At 35.8% G+C, this 21,279-nt stretch overlaps 3 protein-coding genes and 2 pseudogenes across 5 annotated transcripts; 2 read left to right on the top strand and 3 right to left on the bottom strand.

Annotated features, from left to right (window-relative positions):
* Positions 1-1,796: 1,796 nt before the first annotated feature.
* On the bottom strand, positions 1,797-3,929 carry LOC143538758 (uncharacterized; annotated as a pseudogene). Its single transcript, XR_013136309.1, has 4 exons — positions 3,695-3,929; positions 3,401-3,612; positions 2,238-2,511; positions 1,797-2,154 (listed from the first exon to the last, which is right to left on the bottom strand). The product of XR_013136309.1 is annotated as an uncharacterized LOC143538758 (transcript).
* Positions 3,930-8,350: 4,421 nt separating this feature from the next.
* Positions 8,351-9,211, bottom strand: LOC143538708 (uncharacterized; annotated as a pseudogene).
* A 2,141-nt stretch (positions 9,212-11,352) lies between these two features.
* Positions 11,353-14,557, top strand: LOC143538757 (uncharacterized). Its single transcript, XM_077032240.1, has 2 exons — positions 11,353-11,761; positions 13,848-14,557. The coding sequence occupies exons 1-2, from the start codon at positions 11,353-11,355 to the stop codon at positions 14,555-14,557; spliced, it is 1,119 nt and encodes a 372-aa protein (XP_076888355.1).
* Positions 14,558-15,256: 699 nt separating this feature from the next.
* Positions 15,257-16,602, top strand: LOC143538735 (copper transport protein ATX1-like). Of its 2 annotated transcripts, XM_077032218.1 has the most exons (3): positions 15,257-15,264; positions 15,711-15,786; positions 16,328-16,602. In XM_077032218.1, exons 2-3 carry the CDS (start codon positions 15,732-15,734, stop codon positions 16,471-16,473), a joined length of 201 nt encoding a protein of 66 aa, XP_076888333.1. In that variant the 5' UTR covers positions 15,257-15,264; positions 15,711-15,731; the 3' UTR covers positions 16,474-16,602. The 2 variants fall into 2 exon arrangements, with proteins under 2 accessions (XP_076888333.1, XP_076888331.1); XM_077032216.1 differs by lacking the exon at positions 15,257-15,264 and having other exon boundaries at positions 15,699-15,786.
* An 872-nt stretch (positions 16,603-17,474) lies between these two features.
* Positions 17,475-21,086, bottom strand: LOC143538730 (alkaline/neutral invertase E, chloroplastic-like). Its single transcript, XM_077032213.1, has 6 exons — positions 20,516-21,086; positions 19,742-19,907; positions 19,453-19,664; positions 18,890-19,383; positions 18,763-18,811; positions 17,475-18,049 (listed from the first exon to the last, which is right to left on the bottom strand). The coding sequence occupies exons 1-6, from the start codon at positions 21,068-21,070 to the stop codon at positions 17,723-17,725; spliced, it is 1,803 nt and encodes a 600-aa protein (XP_076888328.1). The 5' UTR covers positions 21,071-21,086; the 3' UTR covers positions 17,475-17,722.
* Between the last annotated feature and the right edge of the window lie 193 nt (positions 21,087-21,279).

The raw sequence follows: 21,279 nt of genomic DNA, 5'->3' as shown, positions 1-21,279 counted from the left end.
TTTAAACTTGTTTGATTTTCATTTAATATCTTATTTTTAATTTCCTGACTATTTTAGTAGGTAGTGGTTTCACAGTCGGCCAAGTTGCTTTAAAAGTTGCTTCATATAAGATGACTAAACATGAGAAGGCGTGTATTAACAACCAACATGTATTTATTCATTTTGCTTTTGAGACTTTTGGTTTCCTCGCGCCTGAAGTTGTGGGGTTACTTAGTCGAGTTTAACGGGTCATTCATGGTAATGTTATGACTCCAAGATTAACTAATGTAGTTTTTAAAATATTGGGTTTTGCAATTCAAAAGGGGGTTGTGGCGCAATTTGTTGCCCGTTTGCCTTCTGTTTCGATGTAATCACTACTTTCCATCTTTAAGATTATCAAATATAATATTTAAATCCTTTTATAACCCAATTACCAAAATGGTTTTGACATATGATCCATGAATAGCTAGGATGAATGAGATGAGAAAATAAAAAATTATAAGGGAAAATTGACTATTTCATAACCCAATTACCAAAATGGTTTTGATCCATTACACATGGATAACTATGATGAATGATATGAGATATTAGAAAATTATAAGGGAATTATAACCCAATTCCCAAAATGGTTTTAACACATGACCCGGTAATAACTAGGGTAATTGAGAGGAGCGATTAAAAGATTATGAGAGAAATTAGGCAAGAATTGAATATTGGCTTAACACATAATCACCTATGATTCATTATTTTACTTTATTAGAAGAGTAAAATATAACATATATATTTGAAAATCAATAATATGATAAGAACTGTGAGAAACATTAACTGTATACTTACATATACTATTAAAACAAAACAATTTATCACCACGTCATTTAATTAAAGTAGTCAACTAGAATGACAACTAATATTATTACCATTTATATAATTACTAACAAAGTTACAAATGCAACTTTAAATGTTGTATTATTAAATGAGGTTTTTAGATATTTATTAATTAAAATTTTATATTTATTATTATTTATATCTTATGAATCTATAAGGTATGTTATTACATATATTATTAAACTTAACTTTGTATTTTATTTTTTTTAACCCATATGTTAAACGGGCTACTTGCATATAGACTATACAGTGCATGAAAAATAATCAAAACAATGTGATCCCACAACAATGTAATCAAAACAATATTTGGCCCATTTTTTAAAAACCCGACCGAGTGTTGCGGGTGGCGGTTGGCCCGGACCGGTGACCAGGCGGATAAACCAGTAAAACCCATATTTTTTTAATCCAAAATGAAATGTACATGCTTGGATTCAAACTTGGGTTATTTCCTAGATATAATCTTTAATAATTACCAATAAGTCTACCAACCGAGCTTCATTGATGTCTTTAATGATCAAATATAAATAATATATATTCAAAAAGTAATGTATGATACATAAATAAACATTAAAGTTTGTTATTATTATTTATATGTATTAAGAATTATATATATAAATTAATATATATGTAAATATTTATGACGTCATCCGGGTCAAATACCGGTCCGCCCTTTAACCCGATAAGGCGTCCGAATCAACGTCTGGACCGGGTTTGAAAACATTATTCACAACCCAATTTACACCCAACCAACAATGTTAGCCTAAGATGGGGTAAGCACAAAGACCCAAGTGCAAGATGGAGTACCCATATGCCGACATGTGACGTGAATAATATGTAAATGTATATACACGTTACTAGACAAAGATAGTGGAAGTAGATTTATTTAAAATGTATGCAATAAACATTACAATGTTTATTAAGACATTATATCCTCTAAGAATCATCCCTTCACTAAATTTTCCCATCACTTAATGACTAAAACACAATAACTAATAATTATTCTCCAAGAAGAAGTGACTTCAAGATGGCTTCTTTTTTACCATTATACATTGGTATCAAATGGCCAACACCATGTAACTCATGGTAGTGAATCCATGGTAGCTTTTTCGCTATGCACCTTTGCAAACTAACGGGCACAACCGCGTCTTCATCCCCATGCCACAAGTGAACCTGGCCCTCATTGTTTGGAAATGGGTTAACTATCTCCATCGAATCAAACTCCCACTTACCAAACCCGACACGCAACTCCCTAATAAGCGACTCCGCTAGCCCTTGTTGCCTTATATAATCCTGATCACAATTATTAACTAATCAAGTTAACTCAAAGCAAAAAAGTTAAAAGTAGGAACATGGTTTGTTTTAATTAGTTTTACCTTTGGGACCGGTGTACCTAGTCCTTGGCCTTGACGTTTGGCCAAAACTTCCCAGTCAGAAGCTAAGAAGTTAGGTTTCCCGGCTATAGCACTAGAGCCGGGAAACCATTTCTGAGTGTTCCACCAATAGACAAGCCATGGCACGTAATGTGACACACCAACGGCCCATTGATCTTGACGAGGTTGTAACATGTAGGCCGCCATTGTTAAATTGGTTGGAAAACCGGACCACCAATAACTGACAACCGGAGCAATTAATGCGACTCCTGCTAACCTATCAGAAAATAAATTTCAAATTATTATATTAAATTATTTAAGGATAGGTAGAATAGTAAGTACCTTATTCGTTTTATTAAGCAATGTGATTTAACTGACTCTATTGGTTAGAACTTAGAAGTGTATTGGCGCGTAATGATCATAAGATAACCAAACATTATACTATTCTAGTAGATGGGTTAAACGGGTTGTGATTAGGTACCCGAAACCCGACCCGAGAAAATACGTACCCGAACCCGAACTAACCCGAACCCGAGAAAAGACTAACCCGAACCCGAACCCGAACCGAAGTAATTCGGGTTGGTTCTCGGGTTTGAATTAAAAGTTTCGGGTCAACCCGGATAACCCGAATAAACTTTTAGTCTTGAAATTAAATATATTTTTAGGTATAATAGGCTTAGTCTTAGCCACTAACGTTATCAGAATTTGGTCATAATCGATTGTTGTCATTACAACTATTATAGATCCGTTGTTTATTGCTAATTTATGTTTTTAGTTTATTACTAATAACAACCGTTATCGAACAACCAAATCACGCCCGATAGAAGACGATTATGGTTCGAGTTAGTTTTACTCTTCTTTTGAATTGCTTTATCAATTTATGCTGGTTTATTATTTGATTATTTGCTTACGAACAAAGAATAATATGTTGTTTTAATTTTAGCATTTAATTTTTTTTGTTTTTTGGTTTGTTTTCTAGGATACTCGAAACCCGATTAACCCAACTCGAACCCGAATTACCCGAACCCGAAAAACCCGAGAGAGATTCGGGTTGGGCTTCGGGTCAAGATGTAAAACATTAAAACCCGAAGAACCCGACCCGAAAAACCCGAAACCCGGAAAACGAACCCGAAGAACACCCCTAGTTGTGATCGTGTGAAACTTACCGATGAGGGATGTACTTGAGACTACCCCAAGCTCCATGTTGACCCATAGAGTTTCCAATTACATAGAACTTAGAACCAAGTTCTAGTTTATCAGCAAGATCTTCAATATCCAAAGCTAAACTCTTAACCGTTCGATTTGGATCCGGGTCACTCTCTCCATAACCCGGCCTATCAAATGTCACCATGCAAATCTTAAGTTCTTCAAACAGTTCCTACAAGTTCAATATTATTATTTTTATTGGTAAAAATTTTATTATAGAAGAAAACAATACAATGGTGTGTTATTTAATTTACCGGAATGTAAATGGTTTCGTCGTAACGACAAGAGCTAAACCCGTGAATGAAGATGATTTTATAGTTGGCTGTCTTTTGAGACCCCGTACTCGTTATAGGCTAAACACCGGCCATCTCTGAGGGTCACACGTGGTCCAATCACGGGTGGACCATTGGGTGAACCACAGAGTTGTGGCGGTGGAGGGCGGGTGTTCTTGTACGCCCATGCTAAAAGGCAGATGGCGAACACGACCATAATCAGTTTAAAGATGTGTATAGGAAGGATATTGCACTAATATGTTGTGGAAGACATGCCCTTTTACATGCTGTGGCAACAACATGAAATAAATAAATAAAAACTCGATTCTGGCCCTTTATTATGAAAAAGACATTTCCGGTTCACTAATAGAAAGTTGGGTATTTACCACTTTTAGTATAAACAAATTTTTAACTGGAGTGTGAATTTATACTGAAAGTTAACATTAGTATAATTTCATATGTGAATGAACATTAGTTCACATGTGATACGGTGAAAATTCACTTAGGTGAGTTCATATATAAGAGAAAGGTTCAAATAAAAAGTTTGTTTTTTCTAAGAAGGTTAGGAAGGATGGTATTTTAATCTACTACATAATATTGAAAACACGCTTAATTTAATTTCAAAACTCACTTAATTAAAACCTATTTAATTAAAACCCATTTAAATTTTCACTCATCTCCTACAACCACCACCGCCCACCGCCACCACCTTGCCGGAAAAGTCTTCGGAAATTTCGCCGGAAAATAAAACACAATGGAAAACACTATAGAAAAACACAATTAAAAAAACACAATTAAATTACACAATGTAAAACACACAATGCAAAAAACATTGAAAATAAAACACACTTTTATAACACAATTTTGTAAAACACAATTTTGGTAAAACACACATTGTAAAAAACCCATGAATCTTTTTTATTTTTATAAAACAATATAGTACTCATATAAAAGATAAAAAAAACACTCGTTTTTGTGGTGAAATTGTTTTGAAAAAAAAATATCGTATAAAAAAGTTATGGACGTTTTAAAATGACGGGGGAATTTGATATGTGCCTTGCATGTGGAGAGAGAAAGTCAACAAATGTGTTATCCCTATTATGCCATTACCCTTGTTTTACACTTGATGATCTCTTTAATCTAATCTCAACCATTCAATTCTCAAATGAATGGACAAGATTATTTTCTATCTTTCCTGGGAAAACTAATCTTTTTATTATAACTCAACCCCATATATAAACCATTAATATTTCATATACTCACTCCGTCACTCTTTAAGTGTCATGATTTAAAAATTATAAAGTTCAAGTTAAATTAAATTATTATTTTTTTTACTTACCAAATGACAATAATGTCCTTGGAAATAGAAGATAAGTTTTAGTTAAAAATTAGACAGAATTAAAAATTTTGTCCTTTAAAAAAAGCCAAATTACGGTTCGTGTCCTTTTTTTAGTTTCCTTACAGACGGGGTACTTTAAACTTTTTTTTCTACACGTTATATCCTTTACGCTAACTGGGTTAGAAAAACTCAATTAAATACCCTCACATGAGGTGCATGTGAGGGCATATTGGTCTTTTGTCTGTACCTGCAAACAAAACCCCTTGAAGACCAATATTAATAAAAACCCACATCGATAGGAGATAATAATACGATTACAACCGGAGAGTAAGGTCATAGGAGTGGTCGGAGCTGGAGAGGTGGTGGCGGAGCTGTGGTGGTGGCGAATAAGCAGTGACGGAGATGGAGCGGTGGTGGCGGAGCTGTGGTGTTGGCCGGAGTGGTTGGTGGCGGCGGTGTACGGAGCTGTGGTTGGTGGTCGCAGATCTGAAAAATCGAAATCGCAGATCTTAATCCATGGCCGGAGTGGCTGGTGGCGGAGCTATGGCGGCGTCGGCGTCATAGGATTGGTCGGAGCTGGAGCGGTGGTGGCGGTGGCGGAGCTGTGGTGGCGGTGGTGATGGTGTTTGAGGAAATCCATGGCCGGAGTGGTTGTGGTATGGTGATGGTGGTGGCGTAGAGAGAGAAATAAGAGAGAAAAGAGGGGAAGGTAAAGATCTGCAAAATGATGAAGAAGAAGAAGAAGTTGCAGGGTAGGCAAAAAGACCAATATGCCCTCACATGCACCTCATGTGAGGGTATTTAACTGAGTTTTTCTAACCCAGTTAGCGTAAAGGACATAACGTGTAGAAAAAAAAAGTTTAAAGTTTAAAGGACATAACATGCACCTCATGTCGGGTATAGAACTGGGTATTTGAACACCTTATTTTCGGGTATTTAAAAAACCCTATTTTCGAGTTTTTTTGGGATTTTTTCCAGGTATGGATTGGATTATTTAAGGGGTTGTTATAACTCAACCCCATATATAAACCATTAATATTTCATATATTCACTCCGTCACTCTTTAAGTGTCATGATTTAAAAAATATAAAGTTCAAGTTAAATTAAATTATTATTTTTTTTGCTTACCAAATGACAATAATGCCCTTGGAAATAGAAGATAAGTTTTAGTTAAAAATTAGACAGAATTACAAATTTTGTCCTTTAAAAAAAGCCAAATTACGGTTCGTGTCCTTTTTTTAGTTTCCTTACAGACGGGGTACTTTAAACTTTTTATTCTACACGTTATGTCCTTTACGCTAACTGGGTTAGAAAAACTCAGTTAAATACCCTCACATGAGGTGCATGTGAGGGCATATTGGTCTTTTCGTCTGTACCTGCAAACAAAACCCCTTGAAGTCAAACAAAACCCCTTGAAGACCAATATTAATAAAAACCCACATCAATAGGAGATAGTAATACGATTACAGGTCCGGTTTCAAGTTCGGGTTTTCTGTGCACCTCTAAAGTCACATGCATTGACAAGCACCAGTCAGTTGATAATATATACAGCCTCTACAGTGTTTTTCATATTATTTACATCACTAACCATTGTTTTTGTACATGATGTAACCTTAGAATTGATGAAACCATTGTTTTCTATTGACCCGAAACCTAATTGTATTAATTATATATCTAACATGGAGTGTTAACTAACCAATACTTAGGTAACGGAAATCACTCAGTCAGTGACTAACTCCTGATGTGTTCCCCATGTAAAGAACTTAATTAGTTTTTATACTCAATTCAATTTTCATATCTATGTTAACTAAGGTTTTGCATGGGAAATTGAATATTATATTTTGCTACCGGAAATCAATTTCAACAATGAACATGGTTATTGCCTTATTGGGTCTGTCCGATCAACCCACAATAATGTGGACCCACCTGTTGAACCCGGTCCATAAATATTGTGGTGCGTTTTCGAGTTGCATTTGCTATCACCATAGCTTTTAGAATGAGAAGAATGAATGCAAAAATTTATTTGATGCGACTTTGATATGTAGCCAATAATTTTATATAACAAAGAAAAAAGCCTTTCATAACTGAAAATGACCGGTTATTAAAATTTTAAAACAACCATCGGATATATGATTTATTTGGTTTCGTAAACGAAAACCAAACCCATGTTCACCTTATGCATTTATCAGATTTTTATTATTTTGTATCAAAAGATTTCCAGTTGATTTTGCCTCAACAGGAGACAACCAAATCGAAACGTTTACTCATCAATAGATTAACATATGTAAGTTCATCAAAATTGTAAATGCAATTTGTTATGTAAAAAATTAAGTATAAAATACAGTAAGAAATATGTTTCTGGGCAACTGTTAAAAGAGGCACAAATGGACCTCCCTATCCAGCACAGGTTGTTCAACCCACTGGCCACTAGTACCCATGTGGTCCAAACCAAGGACCACTTTAATATCCTGGTTTAGGACCCATGGCTGGTTAAAATCAAACTCTTCTAGTGATATTTTTGGCATGAAAGAATATTAGGATTTGGGGTATGCTTTAATGCCCAGAGCGTTAAAGCTGATCCGCTTGCATTAATGGGCTGTTGAAGTGCCTCATGGCGTTAATGAGCTTTAAAGGTTAAATTTGTCAAGAGGTTAACAAGCGTGAAAGAGGGTGAAGGGTTATTTCAGGGGTTAAGCAATGAGGCGTCAAAGCTGCAAATGGTAATGTGGAGTTATCTTGCGTGAAGGTATGCCTAAGGTTGGTTCATTAGGTCCGGGACTTTCTGTAGCCCAATAGGCTATGTGTAGAGGAGGGGCTACAAAATGGGACGACTTGCGTCATGTGACGCCCAATCAGCAAAAGGTGGGTTTTTGTTTTAGGGGTGTAATGGTGTTGTAGCCTCATATACAAATATATGTATATATATCACGCACGCACACACTATTATAATAATAATATAACATAAACAAGAACCAGGCAACAAGTTCTCATCCCCCCTATTGCTCATTTTGTCGCCCCGAAGGCGGTGTTCGCGCCCCCTGTCGCCCAAATTTATTGCCCACTAAATGGCCTTACAGATTGGTCCATTAGGTCCAGGACTTTGGGTCGAGCTAACAATTTATGACACGGACCTATTCATGAGTGATTCACGAAGGTCCAAAAAGGTAATATAACAGTATGTATGTATACGTTATTATGTTTCTGTGGGTTCGATGTGCATCATTCTGTTTATTCGTTCATTTTCATGTTTGGATAACAAAATTAGTTACTATGTCGTGTCAAAATCAAGCAACGTAATCAACCCTAAACGCCTAAATTCAATACCAACTAGTTCACAAAATCTTCAATTCCAAATATAAAAACCTCATTTAAACACACGAGTAGCTAAACAAACAAACACATATCAAAACACAACAAGTAACGAAAACAACATATAGATCAAGAAACACGCGTACGCAATAAGCCCCCGATGCTCATCCCCGCACGACGCCAGCTCCACCAACAGTCTCGTACAAACCCTCGTCGACCAAACAACAAAAACCCCCATGATCACAAATATCACCAACCCACCTTGCGGCACGAACAACGCGACCGCCGACAGTATCACAACCGGCAACATACAGTACCCGATCAAACTCAAACACCTATACAAGTCCAAGTTCCCGTTCCGACCCGCTAACATATTAAACACGACATACAGAAACAATGATGCCATAGTCACCCACCCTAATATAATCCCGAAAAGTAATTTACCCGCGAGTAACTGAAACAACCCGAAGGCCATTAGGAACAGAAACGGGCCAGATAGATCCGCGTCTTCGTGGAGATCCGGTTTGAGTTTAAACGGGTTGAGAATTGAGAGGGTTTTGTTCCAGATTTGTTTAGTGTTGATGCCTAGTTCTTCTAAGAGAGGTAACTCGTCGTCGAAATTAGGGTTTCCACTGGTGGTGGTGGTGAATTGAGGTGGAGGCTGTGGATGAGCCGATGTCGAAGGACATGAATGGGATTGATGGGTTTGAGTATCTGGGTGGTTGGTTCTTCTATTTGATTATCTTTTGGGTAGGCGGCGTTGTGGGCCGGTGTTAGGGTTTCCGCCGGAGGGGAAGATTACCGGCGGTACGGTGAATTCTTTTGACATCGTGTGATTGGATTGAATTGGATTAGGGTTTGGTTCGTGAGGAAGAAATTGGTGGTTTGAAGGTGTGAAAATTGGAATGGATCGGAGAGTTGTGTAGGAATGGGGAAGAAGAAGATGAAGAAGAAGAAAGGAAGTTATTGCAACGAGGTCCCTATATTATTAATGTGCGGTGGGGTTGCGTTTAACAGGTTTCGTGTCTTTAACATATTAAAAATCTGTTAACTTATTAGCGACGTATTTAGATTTTTAATTTAGAAAATAACAAGAATGTAAGCAGTAAAATGTATGTAGTCTGCGGATCACATCTGTAGACATCTGTAGAAGAAGATGTGGAATAAACATCTGCAGTCTGTAAGAAGACTATTTGTTTTTAACGTTTGTAGATTATTAAAATAAACTAGTGGTGGTGGACAACAGTGGTGGTCGGCAGTGGTGGTGACTGATGGTGGTGGTAGACAACGGTGGTGGGTGTTGGTGGACAATGGTGGTGGTAGATGGTGGACGGTGGGTGGTAACTGGTAGTGTTTAACCCTCTGTAGACCTTAGAAAATCATAGAAGTGAATGAGCCAAGTATGCACCAAGAAGAGTTTGCGTAGAAGTTTTTTAATGAAACATTTTCGAACAAACAAAAAATTTGCTGATAGCAGTGTCTGCGGGTGATCTACATGTGATCTACGTGGCACAGATAAAAGAGCACGCGCAGACCATTTTAGAAAAACAAACACCGCCCTAAAGTCATACCTAGATTGCTAGATATGACGTTTGACTCCTACCCGTTAGAACCTGATATTATATTTTAAATTAATGTTACGATTCAATGGTTTTTGTTTCAAATATGTTATATATTTGAGGTTTTTTTTTGTTTTAAATGTGTTATGGATTATGTATTCATTAGAACTTTTGTACTTGTTTTGAACCTTTTTGTTTCATTGTTGTGTGTTATTCATTAAGTCTTTAAACAAGTCACCTAACATGTTAACCTGTCAGTTAACAGGATCGTGTTCGTGTTTAATACCACATGTCATCGTGTCGAGTTTAGCATGTTATGATAGCCATAGTTTTAAGTCATTTGTGTTGAATACATAGGAAGTGAAATGAATAAGTGTTCAAGTGACAAGAGTTTAAACACCGTGGATGATATGACAAGGATTTTGTATGAGGTGATATAAGCGCTGATAAGTTGGGGAGAGATAATTTGAGAACTTGTTTAGTTTTAAGAACTAAGAACATCATTCTTAACCACACGTTTAGATTATGTGGTTGAGATTAAATTTGATTAAAACGATTAAGTAAAAGATAGAATAAACGTCCATTACACCTATGTAAAAAGTCGATTCGGTGCGAAAAAATTGTTGTAATTTTTTTACGTACATGTAACCTATATATATAATATATGTAAAGAAAATTTAAAAAAATTTGTTACGCTAAGTTCTTTCAAATTATTAAAACTCAAAGTGGTTTCCAAATGAAGTAAACTCCTGATAAGTTTATGCTTATATGTATATACCAGAAGTCCGAAGTGGTACCCAAGTACTTCCTAAGACACGTGAAGTACTTTTTAAGTACTTTAAGTATTTCCTTGTTTGTATGTATATACTAGAAGTCCGAAGTGGAAGTGGTACCTAAGACACAAAACCACGTGAAGTACTTCCTTGTTGATGTCCAAGCAATGACAACCCATCAGTGGTGAACCTATTTTATGTGCCTTTATTGAGCTGGATGTAATGGGTATTCCTCGAATGGTTTGTCGGATACACATGATTAGCCCGTGTACATATCTTATGATCTATGAGACCGTAATCGTTTGAATGATAAACAAAGACGTTAATCATTTTCTAAACATGTAAATCATGATATATCTGATTACTATGTTGGGTTTCAACGGTGGTTCGGAACGAATACGGTCAAACATTTTAAACCCGTTTTAGTTAATTATTTCGTTTCAATAAATATTAATCATTATTAATATACAAGCTTAAACGAAATATAAAAACGCAGCGGAATGTAAACGATTAAACGAACCAAAACCGAAACCCAAAACCCGGATCCGATTACAACAATACGAGTACGATTAAACAATAATAAAACAACCATAGTTAAGTTTTCGATATATTTCGGTTATCGAAACCGGGAAGACACCGAAGGCTAACGGGAGACGCTAGATGGTGACACAATCAAAGTCCGACAGCAAGTTCGGCACTGCAGTGGTTCACGGCGGCGGCGGGCTTATTCCGGCGACGGCAGAAACACGGCGGCGGCAAGTTTTGTGGCGGACAGCAACTGAACAGAGTCAGAACAATAACAGGACAGCAACACAACAGCGAATACCAGCAGAAGCTCCCGAAATCTGGTTCGCCGGAAAAACGGGTTCCCCGGAGAAGAACCAGGTCGCCGGAAAACCGAGATTTAAGATCTCAACTACACCGGAGCTAATATGGAGCTGCGGTGGTTCTTGCGGTGACCGGAGAACAATAGTGGTGGCTGTGTTTGATGTGCGGAGGCCGGAATGGTCTCGCCGGAAAACCGGTTCGCCGGAATTCGTCGCCGGATTCTTAATGGCAGCTAGGGTTTGTATGTTTTGTAAAGGTTATCTTTAATAATATTATCTTATAGCATATATAGTATTATTAGTAGGGTTTAATCAAGTTAAATCAATTTAGGCTTGAACCCAAATAACAAAACAAAGCCTTGTCCATCTAAATAATTGTGTCGGGCCTAATTAACATTTAAATAGTCCTTTATCTCGTCATCCCCGGTGTAACTCAGTCCGGGTCACATTCGGGTCGGTCGCGTTGACTTGACCTGAACCGACCATTAAATCCAACAGTCTAAACTCTTAGTATTATCAGTTTTACCTATAAAAAGTTTACCACTATATTTTTGTCGCAAAGATAAATACTTTATAAGAACATCATCAATCCGTCAAATATTCCTACTAACCAAACACACACAAATTTGCATTCCTCCTCTCTTCCGATGTGAAATTGATCAAAACAAGACGTTAGTTAGTAACCATATTAGGTTTATCAAGAGAGAGACATGAATACGTATAATACGGATTTTAAGTTGTTTTTTCCTTTGACTACAACCAAACTTCAAATCAATACAATTAGTATCAAAGAAAATAAATGATAATTAAATTTACAACCCACAAAAAAAAGTTACCGTTTTCTTTTTTCTTTTAATAGCGTTTAAAACAACCACGATACCCGAACTAGATTCGAACAATGGCGTTCTCCCTTCTTGGAATCGAACTGGAATCCCCAATAGTTTCGTGCATAATTCTTGTCATCCTCATTGTCTCGCACTTAACCCAATTAACGTGTGCCGCCTAAAACTTGTTAGTCGTTTCACCTAAAGCGGGCATGATGAGACTAGATTATGGATGCTTTAATTGATTAAATGTATTCAAAAGTTTGATAACTCTTCGCCTTTTTTTTGTTATTTAGAGCGGCTTCTTTTCTTAAAGTAACAAAGATGACAATTATTTCTTTTTTTCTTTTTTTTCCCTCATGTTTTGTACAACCTCAAATGTGATAAATGTGTTTCGTATACACAAGATATAACGTGACAGTCACATTAACATATATCATGTACCTTTGATTGTGTAAATTTTTTTTTCTTTATATATTTTTTACTTTTTAACAAATAAAACATACCCTAAAATAACTGTTATCTTTTTCATCTTGTATCTTCTGATACACAATGTATAGATGGAGTGTTTGATAATTAATTAGATACAACTAGCAAAAATAACTTTTAACCATACAAAAGTGATACCGTTATCCTTTGTCCTTCATCCATGCATATTATTTGCTTTTAACACATGTAAACACCACAACTTATGAACCTTAATGTTCTTTTCCATGTCTTTAACTGATCATTGCTTGATATAAAAGGGTCCTAAACTATAAACCAAATGCACCATTCATCATACATTGCAACTTAACAAGAATCATTATAATATCCCCATTGTTTTCGCTATGAGAACGATGAGTTCACTGTTTCTATGGCTTTCATTCTTGACCATCTCTTGGGTCATTGAATCTCCTGTCACCGCATAAGAAACTTTTTTCAAAATACCACCTATTCCACAACCATTACCACCACCACCTCCCCCACCAATAACAGCACCTCTGCCACCATTGGTACCTAAGCAAATTGTTCGGGCAATGGCATAGTTGTCCGTCCGACTGCAGAAAAGACTGCTATGTCGACTGCAGAAAACACTCCCTTTGTCCCATTACAAGTGTCAATGTTTGAAAAACACAAAGTTTAAGGTGGATTGAATGATTACTTCTTTTCTTATTAAATGACAGTAATACCCTTGAAAAGTGGGTCCATCAATATTGTTTATTAATGTTGTGTGTGTTTAAGGGTAAACTTGGAAATTAACTAATAAATTTTAAAAGGACACTTATAATGGGACAAATAAAAAGGAAAATGTGGACACCTATAATAAGACGGATAGAGTAATATTTTTTTGTGTATTGAATATTAAAAACTAGATCTCAAATTACATTGAAAAATGTAATGATGATAATAATATTAATAAAAAGTTAATAGCTATGGTGACATTCAAAATAAATGATAAATCAAATAATAATTACTATAACAAATAATAAACTCGACTAAGAGTTTCGTTTTTAATTATCAGGTTGTCACATTCCCGGGGCGTTATGTCAAGACCCACGATTCGTAGGTGGAGACGGCCTCACATTCTACTTCCATGGCCATAAAGATCAAGATTTTTGCCTACTATCCGACCACAACCTCCACATCAACGGTCACTTCATTGGGAAACGAAACCCAAAACTCACACGCGACTTCACTTGGGTGCAATCCACTGGAATATTATTCAACGATCACAAACTCCTAGTCGGCGCAAAGAAAACATCAACATGGAACGATAACGAGGAGCATCTCTTCATATCCTATGATGACACACCTCTATCCCTAGACGGGAAAGACTGGAATTATCGTAATGCATCGTTAATGATCACTCGAACGAGCCCAACTAATGGCATTGCCATTGAAGTGCAAAATAGTTTTAGGATTACCGCCACGGTGGTACCTATTGGTGCTGAGGAATCAAGAATCCATGGTTATGATATTACAAAGGATGATTGTTTTGCACATTTGGACTTAAGGTTTAAGTTTTATAGCCTAAGTGATGTAGTGGATGGTGTTTTGGGACAAACTTATAGGAGAGATTATGTGAGTAAGATCAAGGTTAGTGCAACTATGCCTGTGATGGGAATTATACCAAAGTACTCCACGTCAGGTATTTTCACCACTGATTGTGCTGTTTCGCGATTTGATCGCCTGAATGTGGCGCCGGAGATGGTTTCCGGTGAGGTGTTCTAGTCCATCACACATTGTCACATTGTACTGCATATATTTTTCATGAATAAAACAAAATAAATGCATTATATTAAATTATTACTGCATCCTGCATTATAACTTATGAGTAATGTGCTGTATATTTTGTAACTAAGTGGAGGTTTTTTTGTCTTTTTTTTTCTCGAACGACAACTTTTATTAGACGAGGCAAAGCTAGCGAAAGGCTAGCATTGGCAAAACAAACAGGCTAAAAAGAGAAATTACGCAAATCTTCCCAACGTAAGCATTTAAAAGACGATTAATTTTAATCCAAAGAAGCGTTGTAGACTTTATATCCTCTATAAAAAGATCGAAATTTCCTTGTTGTCAAATATAGTCTCGTTCTTTGCCTTCCGAATACTTCACCAAGCCGTTACGATAATACATTGAAACACTTTTTTTCTTTTTATTACAAAGCTAAATTGAGTTATGAACCGTGAGTAAATCCCGTACCGAGAACGCAAAAATAACAGAGACTTTGCAAGAAGCAAAGAGTCTTTAATACGGTACTACAATATAATGTACTCGTAATAATTACTACATCAATTTCTATCACAAAACTCTCAATTTCTATCACAAAACTCGAACCATAAAAAAATAATTAAATAAATTAAAAAATAAACATACTTTGATCTCACCGCCGTTCATTTCCCAAAATCATTTCACTCAAAATCCTTGAAACAATGTCTCAGGTATATGAATCTTTTCGTCTATTAAATTTGTTCTCAATTGAATTAGGGTTATTATTATTATTATTATTATTATTATTTTACTAAATTCAGTTGTTTTGATCGGAATTGATTGAATCTGTGTATGTTGACCATGATGAATTATTTGCCTAAAATAATAATTTGTTTGAATATTCAATTACTGTGGGCTTTCTATGGATCTTGATTATAGTGAATTAGGGTTTAATTACAACATTGGGTGATTTGAAAGGAATCATCTTTTAGCTAAATTGTGATAGATTTCATGTTGTAAGTTTCTAATATATGGGAGGTTAGCTGATCTGTAACAATAAGTTCAGTTCCAGTTTAAATTAAAATAACCATGGGATGATACATATAATTAAATATATATAACAGCTTTTCGTGTGAGGATGAACTTTCTAATAATATATTTTTACATGGCAATGCAGACTGTTGTTCTTAAGGTTGGTATGTCATGTGGCGGTTGTGTTGGCGCCGTGAAGAGGGTTCTCGGCAAAATGGAAGGTTTGTTAATATTCATCTTTTATATCTTAATAAGTGGCAGGGCCGTCTCGGATAATTTAAATACCTCAGCCGAGCAAAAATAAAAAAGGCCCGTATGCCTTAACGAAATTTTTTATTCGCTAGTGTACATGAAATAAAAACTTTTATCGACCAGTTTATTATAAGCGGAAACCATTTTGAGCATGTACTTATCTCATAAACCATAGCAAATAACCTTATTTTTAACTCCAAAAAACATATATATGTAAGATATATAAAAAGTTTGTGCCCCTGCCGATGGTGCGGCTCACACGCCCTCCGAGCCTCCCTTGATAAGTGGTCATAAACTTGGTTTAAAAAGGCACGAGTAGCATGTACTCCTTGGTCAAAATTGGGTCAAAGTTACGATCTGTAGGAGGCTGATATTAAATACAACAAACTGCATGAAGAAATCATTACACCTTTATTTGATAATTAGTTTGATATGTAAAAGAAATGAGAGAGACGCCGTTTCTGGTTGTATATAAAGCTATCTTCATTTATATTAAAAAAAAAAATTCAGGGGTGGAAACTTTTGACGTTGATCTGGAACAGCAAAAGGTGACTGTGAAGGGTAACGTACAGCCGGATGCAGTTCTGCAGACGGTTTCTAAAACTGGGAAGAAAACTGAGTTTTGGCCAGCTGAAGGTGCATCAGCTACTGCTTAATTTGTGTACTAAATGTTTTTTGAACTTGGTGGTGTTACTGTAAATCTAAAACTATCCAATGACTGTAACATTTGGTATTTTGCACTTGAATAAATGCAAAGCATGATTGGTGTGCTGTGATTTCTTGGATAGTGTTTGATTTGATACTTGTTATGTTAAGTAGGCATGCAGCATATGGTTCATCAGCTTGTGTTAGAATAAATTTCGTGTGATAAATGATTTCAAATGGAGGAGTATTCGATACTAAACACGGATTAATATTATTATAACTTGGTTATACAACAAAGTCCCTTAACTTATATAATCAGGTTTGCTAGATGGAACTAAACAGTTGGGAAAATATCCGATACAATAATGCCTTAACGTACAATACGTACGCGAATCCATTATTTCACGAATCAATCCATGAAATCACATCCAAACATCTCGGTATCGTCAATATATATCCAATCAATCATTGGTTCACCGAAAAAACAGTTTTGGATGGTTAATCGATCAATTTTTCACTTTTTTTCACAAAGACCGTTTTTGAGTGTTTAAGCTTTTGTGAGCGTTTTCTGAGTGTTTTAGGTTTTTGCCTTTGTTTTTGCCTTTTAGAGTCTCGCGTACCTACCGTACGTTAAGGCATTAGCGTACAGTAATTGCACCCCTAAACAATATTATTATTAATATGTACAGTCTTGTAAGATGAAACTGACATGTACTAAATGAACTTGTTTTCTTCAAAAGAAGCAACACAATTAGTCTTAATATTACTCAGTTTTTTAAAATGAATGGTTGTATTTGGCATTGTTCTGAAAATTATTTATTTATTTTCAATGATTCATAATCCTTCAAATGTATTTTGAAATTTGTAAAAAATTGATTTTTGTAAAAAAAATTGACATTTATAAAAATTTGACAACTCTACCAAGTTATATTATATTCTTCACTTTGAAGTAAAACTAATATTATTTTGCAATTAAAGAAAACATGTACATAATGCCATAATGGTACAAGAATTGGATAATTTCACCTCTTTCATGATGTAGAAGAACAAAGTACACAAGTACAGTTCTTTAGAAGTTTCAAAATAAACTATATTGACTACTATATAATAATAATAATAATCTATATATAAAAACTAAATCAACTTGTCCACCATAAAAAACTACTGGTGGATCCATGCCGTAAATCTTCAAGTAAACAAGATCACAAAAAATAAGTTTCATAGAATCTTGATGTGACAAATGATGGAACCTTTTCGTTTTCATACAATGTAGGTCTTCTGTGAACTCTTTGGGCCACGTTTCTTTCGCGGGTTAGAAGTGATCAAGCAAGAAAAGGCATTAGCAAGCTCAGAATCCTCGTCTGTCATCAAAATCTTGGCCTTTTCAGGGTTTGCAAGGAGTAGTTTTGATACAAGATACCCTGCAATTGTCCATGTTTGAAACAAGCGCGATTGTTTTCCTATGAACCGTCCCCTTTTGGTGTCATAGTATTCGGGCCACTTGTCTTGCGCCAAACGCCCCTCGGCTATCTTGACGGCTCGTGCTGCAATTTCTGGTCTGTCCATCTTGATGCATGCTACTGTAAGCTGTAGATAAAAAATGTTCATTCATTCATGGAGGTAAAATTTGACTTTTAAGTCAAACCGATAACGTTTCAAAAGGTCAAAATTCTCACATAATGCAATTTTAAGGGTTGGTTGGATCTATTCTTTGAAACTTATGATTATCAAATAATCAATTTCAATGCAGTTGTACATAGTATACATTTGAATTTTTATCATAATTTTATATACTATAATTTTTATTATGTAAATAACATTAAAAATATTAAACAAAAATTATAAGATATTGAGCCCGTTTTAAGCTCATGAGCGTCGAGCTCGATAGGTGAAGCATGGGCTCGGGCTCGTTTATTAAATAAGCTTGTTTTTAATCTCGGACTCATTTATCAAACAAGCGAACTTTTAGGCTCGAGCTAGTTTAAGCTTAGCTTGATTTGAGCTTCTATCGAGCCAATCTTCAATAGCCCACGAGCAGCATGGCTCGTTCACACCCATAGTACCAAAAAAAACTGATTATTAAGGATAACACAAAATTACTTATTTACCCTTTCTTTAAACCTTCTTTGTGAAAGATTTACTGTCATTTCACAAAAGGTCCTTTATTTAATTCCATTATTAATTTTTTTATTTATCAAATACGCCATTTTAAAGTGTAGGATACTGATCAAGAATTTCCATTTGCTCACAATTCCGTGTTGAAATAAAGTTCATTTATACCCAAAAGACTAGATACAAACCTGCCAAAGCAAAGTCGGCCACGAGCCTCCATTGTGGTATGACCAAGGCCTGCAAAATCCAAAAAAGTCAAAAATTTTGATAGAAATAAAAATAAACATAAATATAATATTAAGACAGAAACATCACGTGTTTTTAGGATCACTGCCGGAAATAATCTGCCATTCTTGACCTTCAAGAGCCGGATAACAAATCTTAAAAGGCATGTCCGCCACTAAATCACCCCATTTAGCCTCAATAAGATCCAAGATTGCATTTGCCTGGTTAAACGTCACTAAACTGCTGACCACTGACCAAAAGTTGCCTAACGAGAAAAAGCGAAAATCCATATGCGCTGGTTGCAGGTTTCCAATAAGATAACCACCATTATTGGGCATCCATTCTACCAACCATGGAGGAATTTGATCAGGGTAAATATTGAATTTGTTGACTGCATCATACGAATACTCTTCGGTCTTGTACCGGTAAATTTCATTAAGTTTTTTCAAATCTATCCAGTAATATTCTCGTATGTGGAAAGATAATGCAACGAGACGGTTGTTTAAGGCTCTAATTAGGTCTGCTGACCCGTCCTCCGGTGCAAGCATTTCCCGCGCACACATTAATGCAGAATAAAACAGCGCCTGAAATTATGGATATAGTCAACAATTTTTATGAAACAAGTGTCAAGTCAAAGTTATAATCTTTATTACCTGGATTTCAAGAGGGTGTCCATGAATTCCCATACGACGATCAATCATGCACGGACCATCAGCTACCAGCAAAGTAGGAAACATATCAAAACCATCAGCAAGACATAACTTTAAAATCATTTTGATTCCGGTTTGAACATCAATTCTCTCCACCAATGACATATCTCCAGAACTCTTTCCATATGCACGTAACAATATGATCCACCATAACCCTGATATAAAGAAAAGAAAAGAAAAGAAATCAGATTATCGCTTTAAAAGGTTAAATCCAATGCCTCCTAATACTTACCAGAATCAACAGGGGCAACACGGCCGATTGCAGCCTCTCCAAAATCAGGGTCTAACACTTCTTCGGTTGCCTTTTCGTCACCTTCAAGAGGCACCGTACGAACCTTAAAACTTGCAGGCATTAATCCTTGACCAGGACTATGACAGTCCATTGTTTTCTCCCAACTCTATAAAACAATAAAATTGAAGCAGAGCACCGAATTACTTATAATTCAAAAGCACAAGGAACACACGCTACAATATATTGTTTAAACTTTAAAGAGAACTGATGAGGTAAAAGCGGGAAAATGGAATGTGTAACGGGTCAAAACATGTTCATTTCTCTACTACTATAAATGATTTAAGTGTTAATTATAATTACAAACTTAAAATTATGCACAAAACAAGTTAGGAGGTTGTATGAACTAAAAATAGACTTGGGCCGACTTTTAACACCTTTGACCCATTTGTCCAGTTTCCCTTTTAGCTAATTAATCTGATCTGACACGTTTGAGATACGACAACCTAAATTGACCCATATGACCGGTTACCCAATTAGCTAAGTATCCTGATCTGACCAGTTTGCGATACGACAACCCAAATTGACCCATTTGACCAGTTACCCTTTTAGCAAATTATTCTGATCTGACCCGTTTGAGATTCAACACAACCCAAATCAACCCATTTGTTGTTAATGGATTAAATTTCCATCTAAGATGATCATAAGACATTGTGAACTATTAAGTAGAAAGCTAAAAAAAAGGAAATTTAAAATGGAAGGTGGATCATTAACTACCTGCAACTGAAGTGTGTGAAGGATGAAATTGCGGACAATATCATACTCTTCTTTTAACAAGAACGCGATACCCGAAGGTATGAAGTCCCGAATGAAAACTTGATCATAGTTAAGAACACTTGAACTCGTGGGGTCGTTTGCAGCTATTGTTCCAATAGGACTTCCACAGTAATGCACTATAGATTCACGCAGTAGGTCCCACGCTTCTTTCTCAATAATATCAGATACCAAACCCTCACTTTCCTTCTTCAGCTTATTAGCATCCGTTTCTTGAATCGGAATAAACTCTTTAGCATTATCCACAAACCACGTCCCGTTTTCATTTTCAGCAGTGAATCCACTCACACTTTCAGCATTTTGACACTTACAACCGAAACTTTCAAATCGTTTGTTTTTTAAATTTTCAAATCGGATGGTGGGAGTTGTGGGAAACCGGATGGCATTTGAGCGGTTTCTCTTTTTGTAGTTTATAAACGATCCGAGAGAATATGCAGAGTCGGGTTTAGTAAACAGTGCAGACCCGAACACTTGCAAAATTGCTTCCGAAGAGGCCATGACCACGCGATAATAAAGTTAACTTTATTACAAATTCAATCACCTAAATCTTCCACTTCTGTTTAAAAAGTAGAAAAAACATAAAAAGATTAAAACTTTATTGCAAATTATGATCAAACATCAAGATTAATTGGCTAAAACTTAAAAGCATTACAAACAACAAATAATTAACTAAAATTCACTCTTCATTTTCTCAAGATTTAACCTTT

Source organism: Bidens hawaiensis, unplaced genomic scaffold (genome assembly GCF_021521415.1).
Source record: "Bidens hawaiensis isolate Kalapana, Puna unplaced genomic scaffold, B.hawaiensis_p1.1 tig00011691_1, whole genome shotgun sequence".
NCBI classification, from domain to species: Eukaryota; Viridiplantae; Streptophyta; class Magnoliopsida; order Asterales; family Asteraceae; genus Bidens; species Bidens hawaiensis.
This window is presented reverse-complemented; position numbering and strand designations above follow the sequence as displayed.

What these genes read in the sequence shown, in the direction of transcription:
- LOC143538757 (XM_077032240.1), top strand. Translation starts at nt 11,353, where the DNA reads ATGGTGACACAATCAAAGTCCGACAGCAAGTTCGGCACTGCAGTGGTT. An exon ending in CTTAATGGCAGCTAGGGTTT is followed by an intron (nt 11,762 to 13,847) that starts GTATGTTTTGTA and finishes TTTAATTATCAG; the next exon opens with GTTGTCACATTCCCGGGGCG.
- LOC143538735 (XM_077032216.1), top strand. Translation starts at nt 15,699, where the DNA reads ATGGCAATGCAGACTGTTGTTCTTAAGGTTGGTATGTCATGTGGCGGT. An exon ending in GGTTCTCGGCAAAATGGAAG is followed by an intron (nt 15,787 to 16,327) that starts GTTTGTTAATAT and finishes AAAAAAATTCAG; the next exon opens with GGGTGGAAACTTTTGACGTT.
- LOC143538730 (XM_077032213.1), bottom strand. Translation starts at nt 21,070, where the DNA reads ATGGCCTCTTCGGAAGCAATTTTGCAAGTGTTCGGGTCTGCACTGTTT. An exon ending in TGTTGCCCCTGTTGATTCTG is followed by an intron (nt 19,665 to 19,741) that starts GTAAGTATTAGG and finishes TCTTTATATCAG; the next exon opens with GGTTATGGTGGATCATATTG. An exon ending in GGCAGTGATCCTAAAAACAC is followed by an intron (nt 18,812 to 18,889) that starts GTGATGTTTCTG and finishes TGGATTTTGCAG; the next exon opens with GCCTTGGTCATACCACAATG.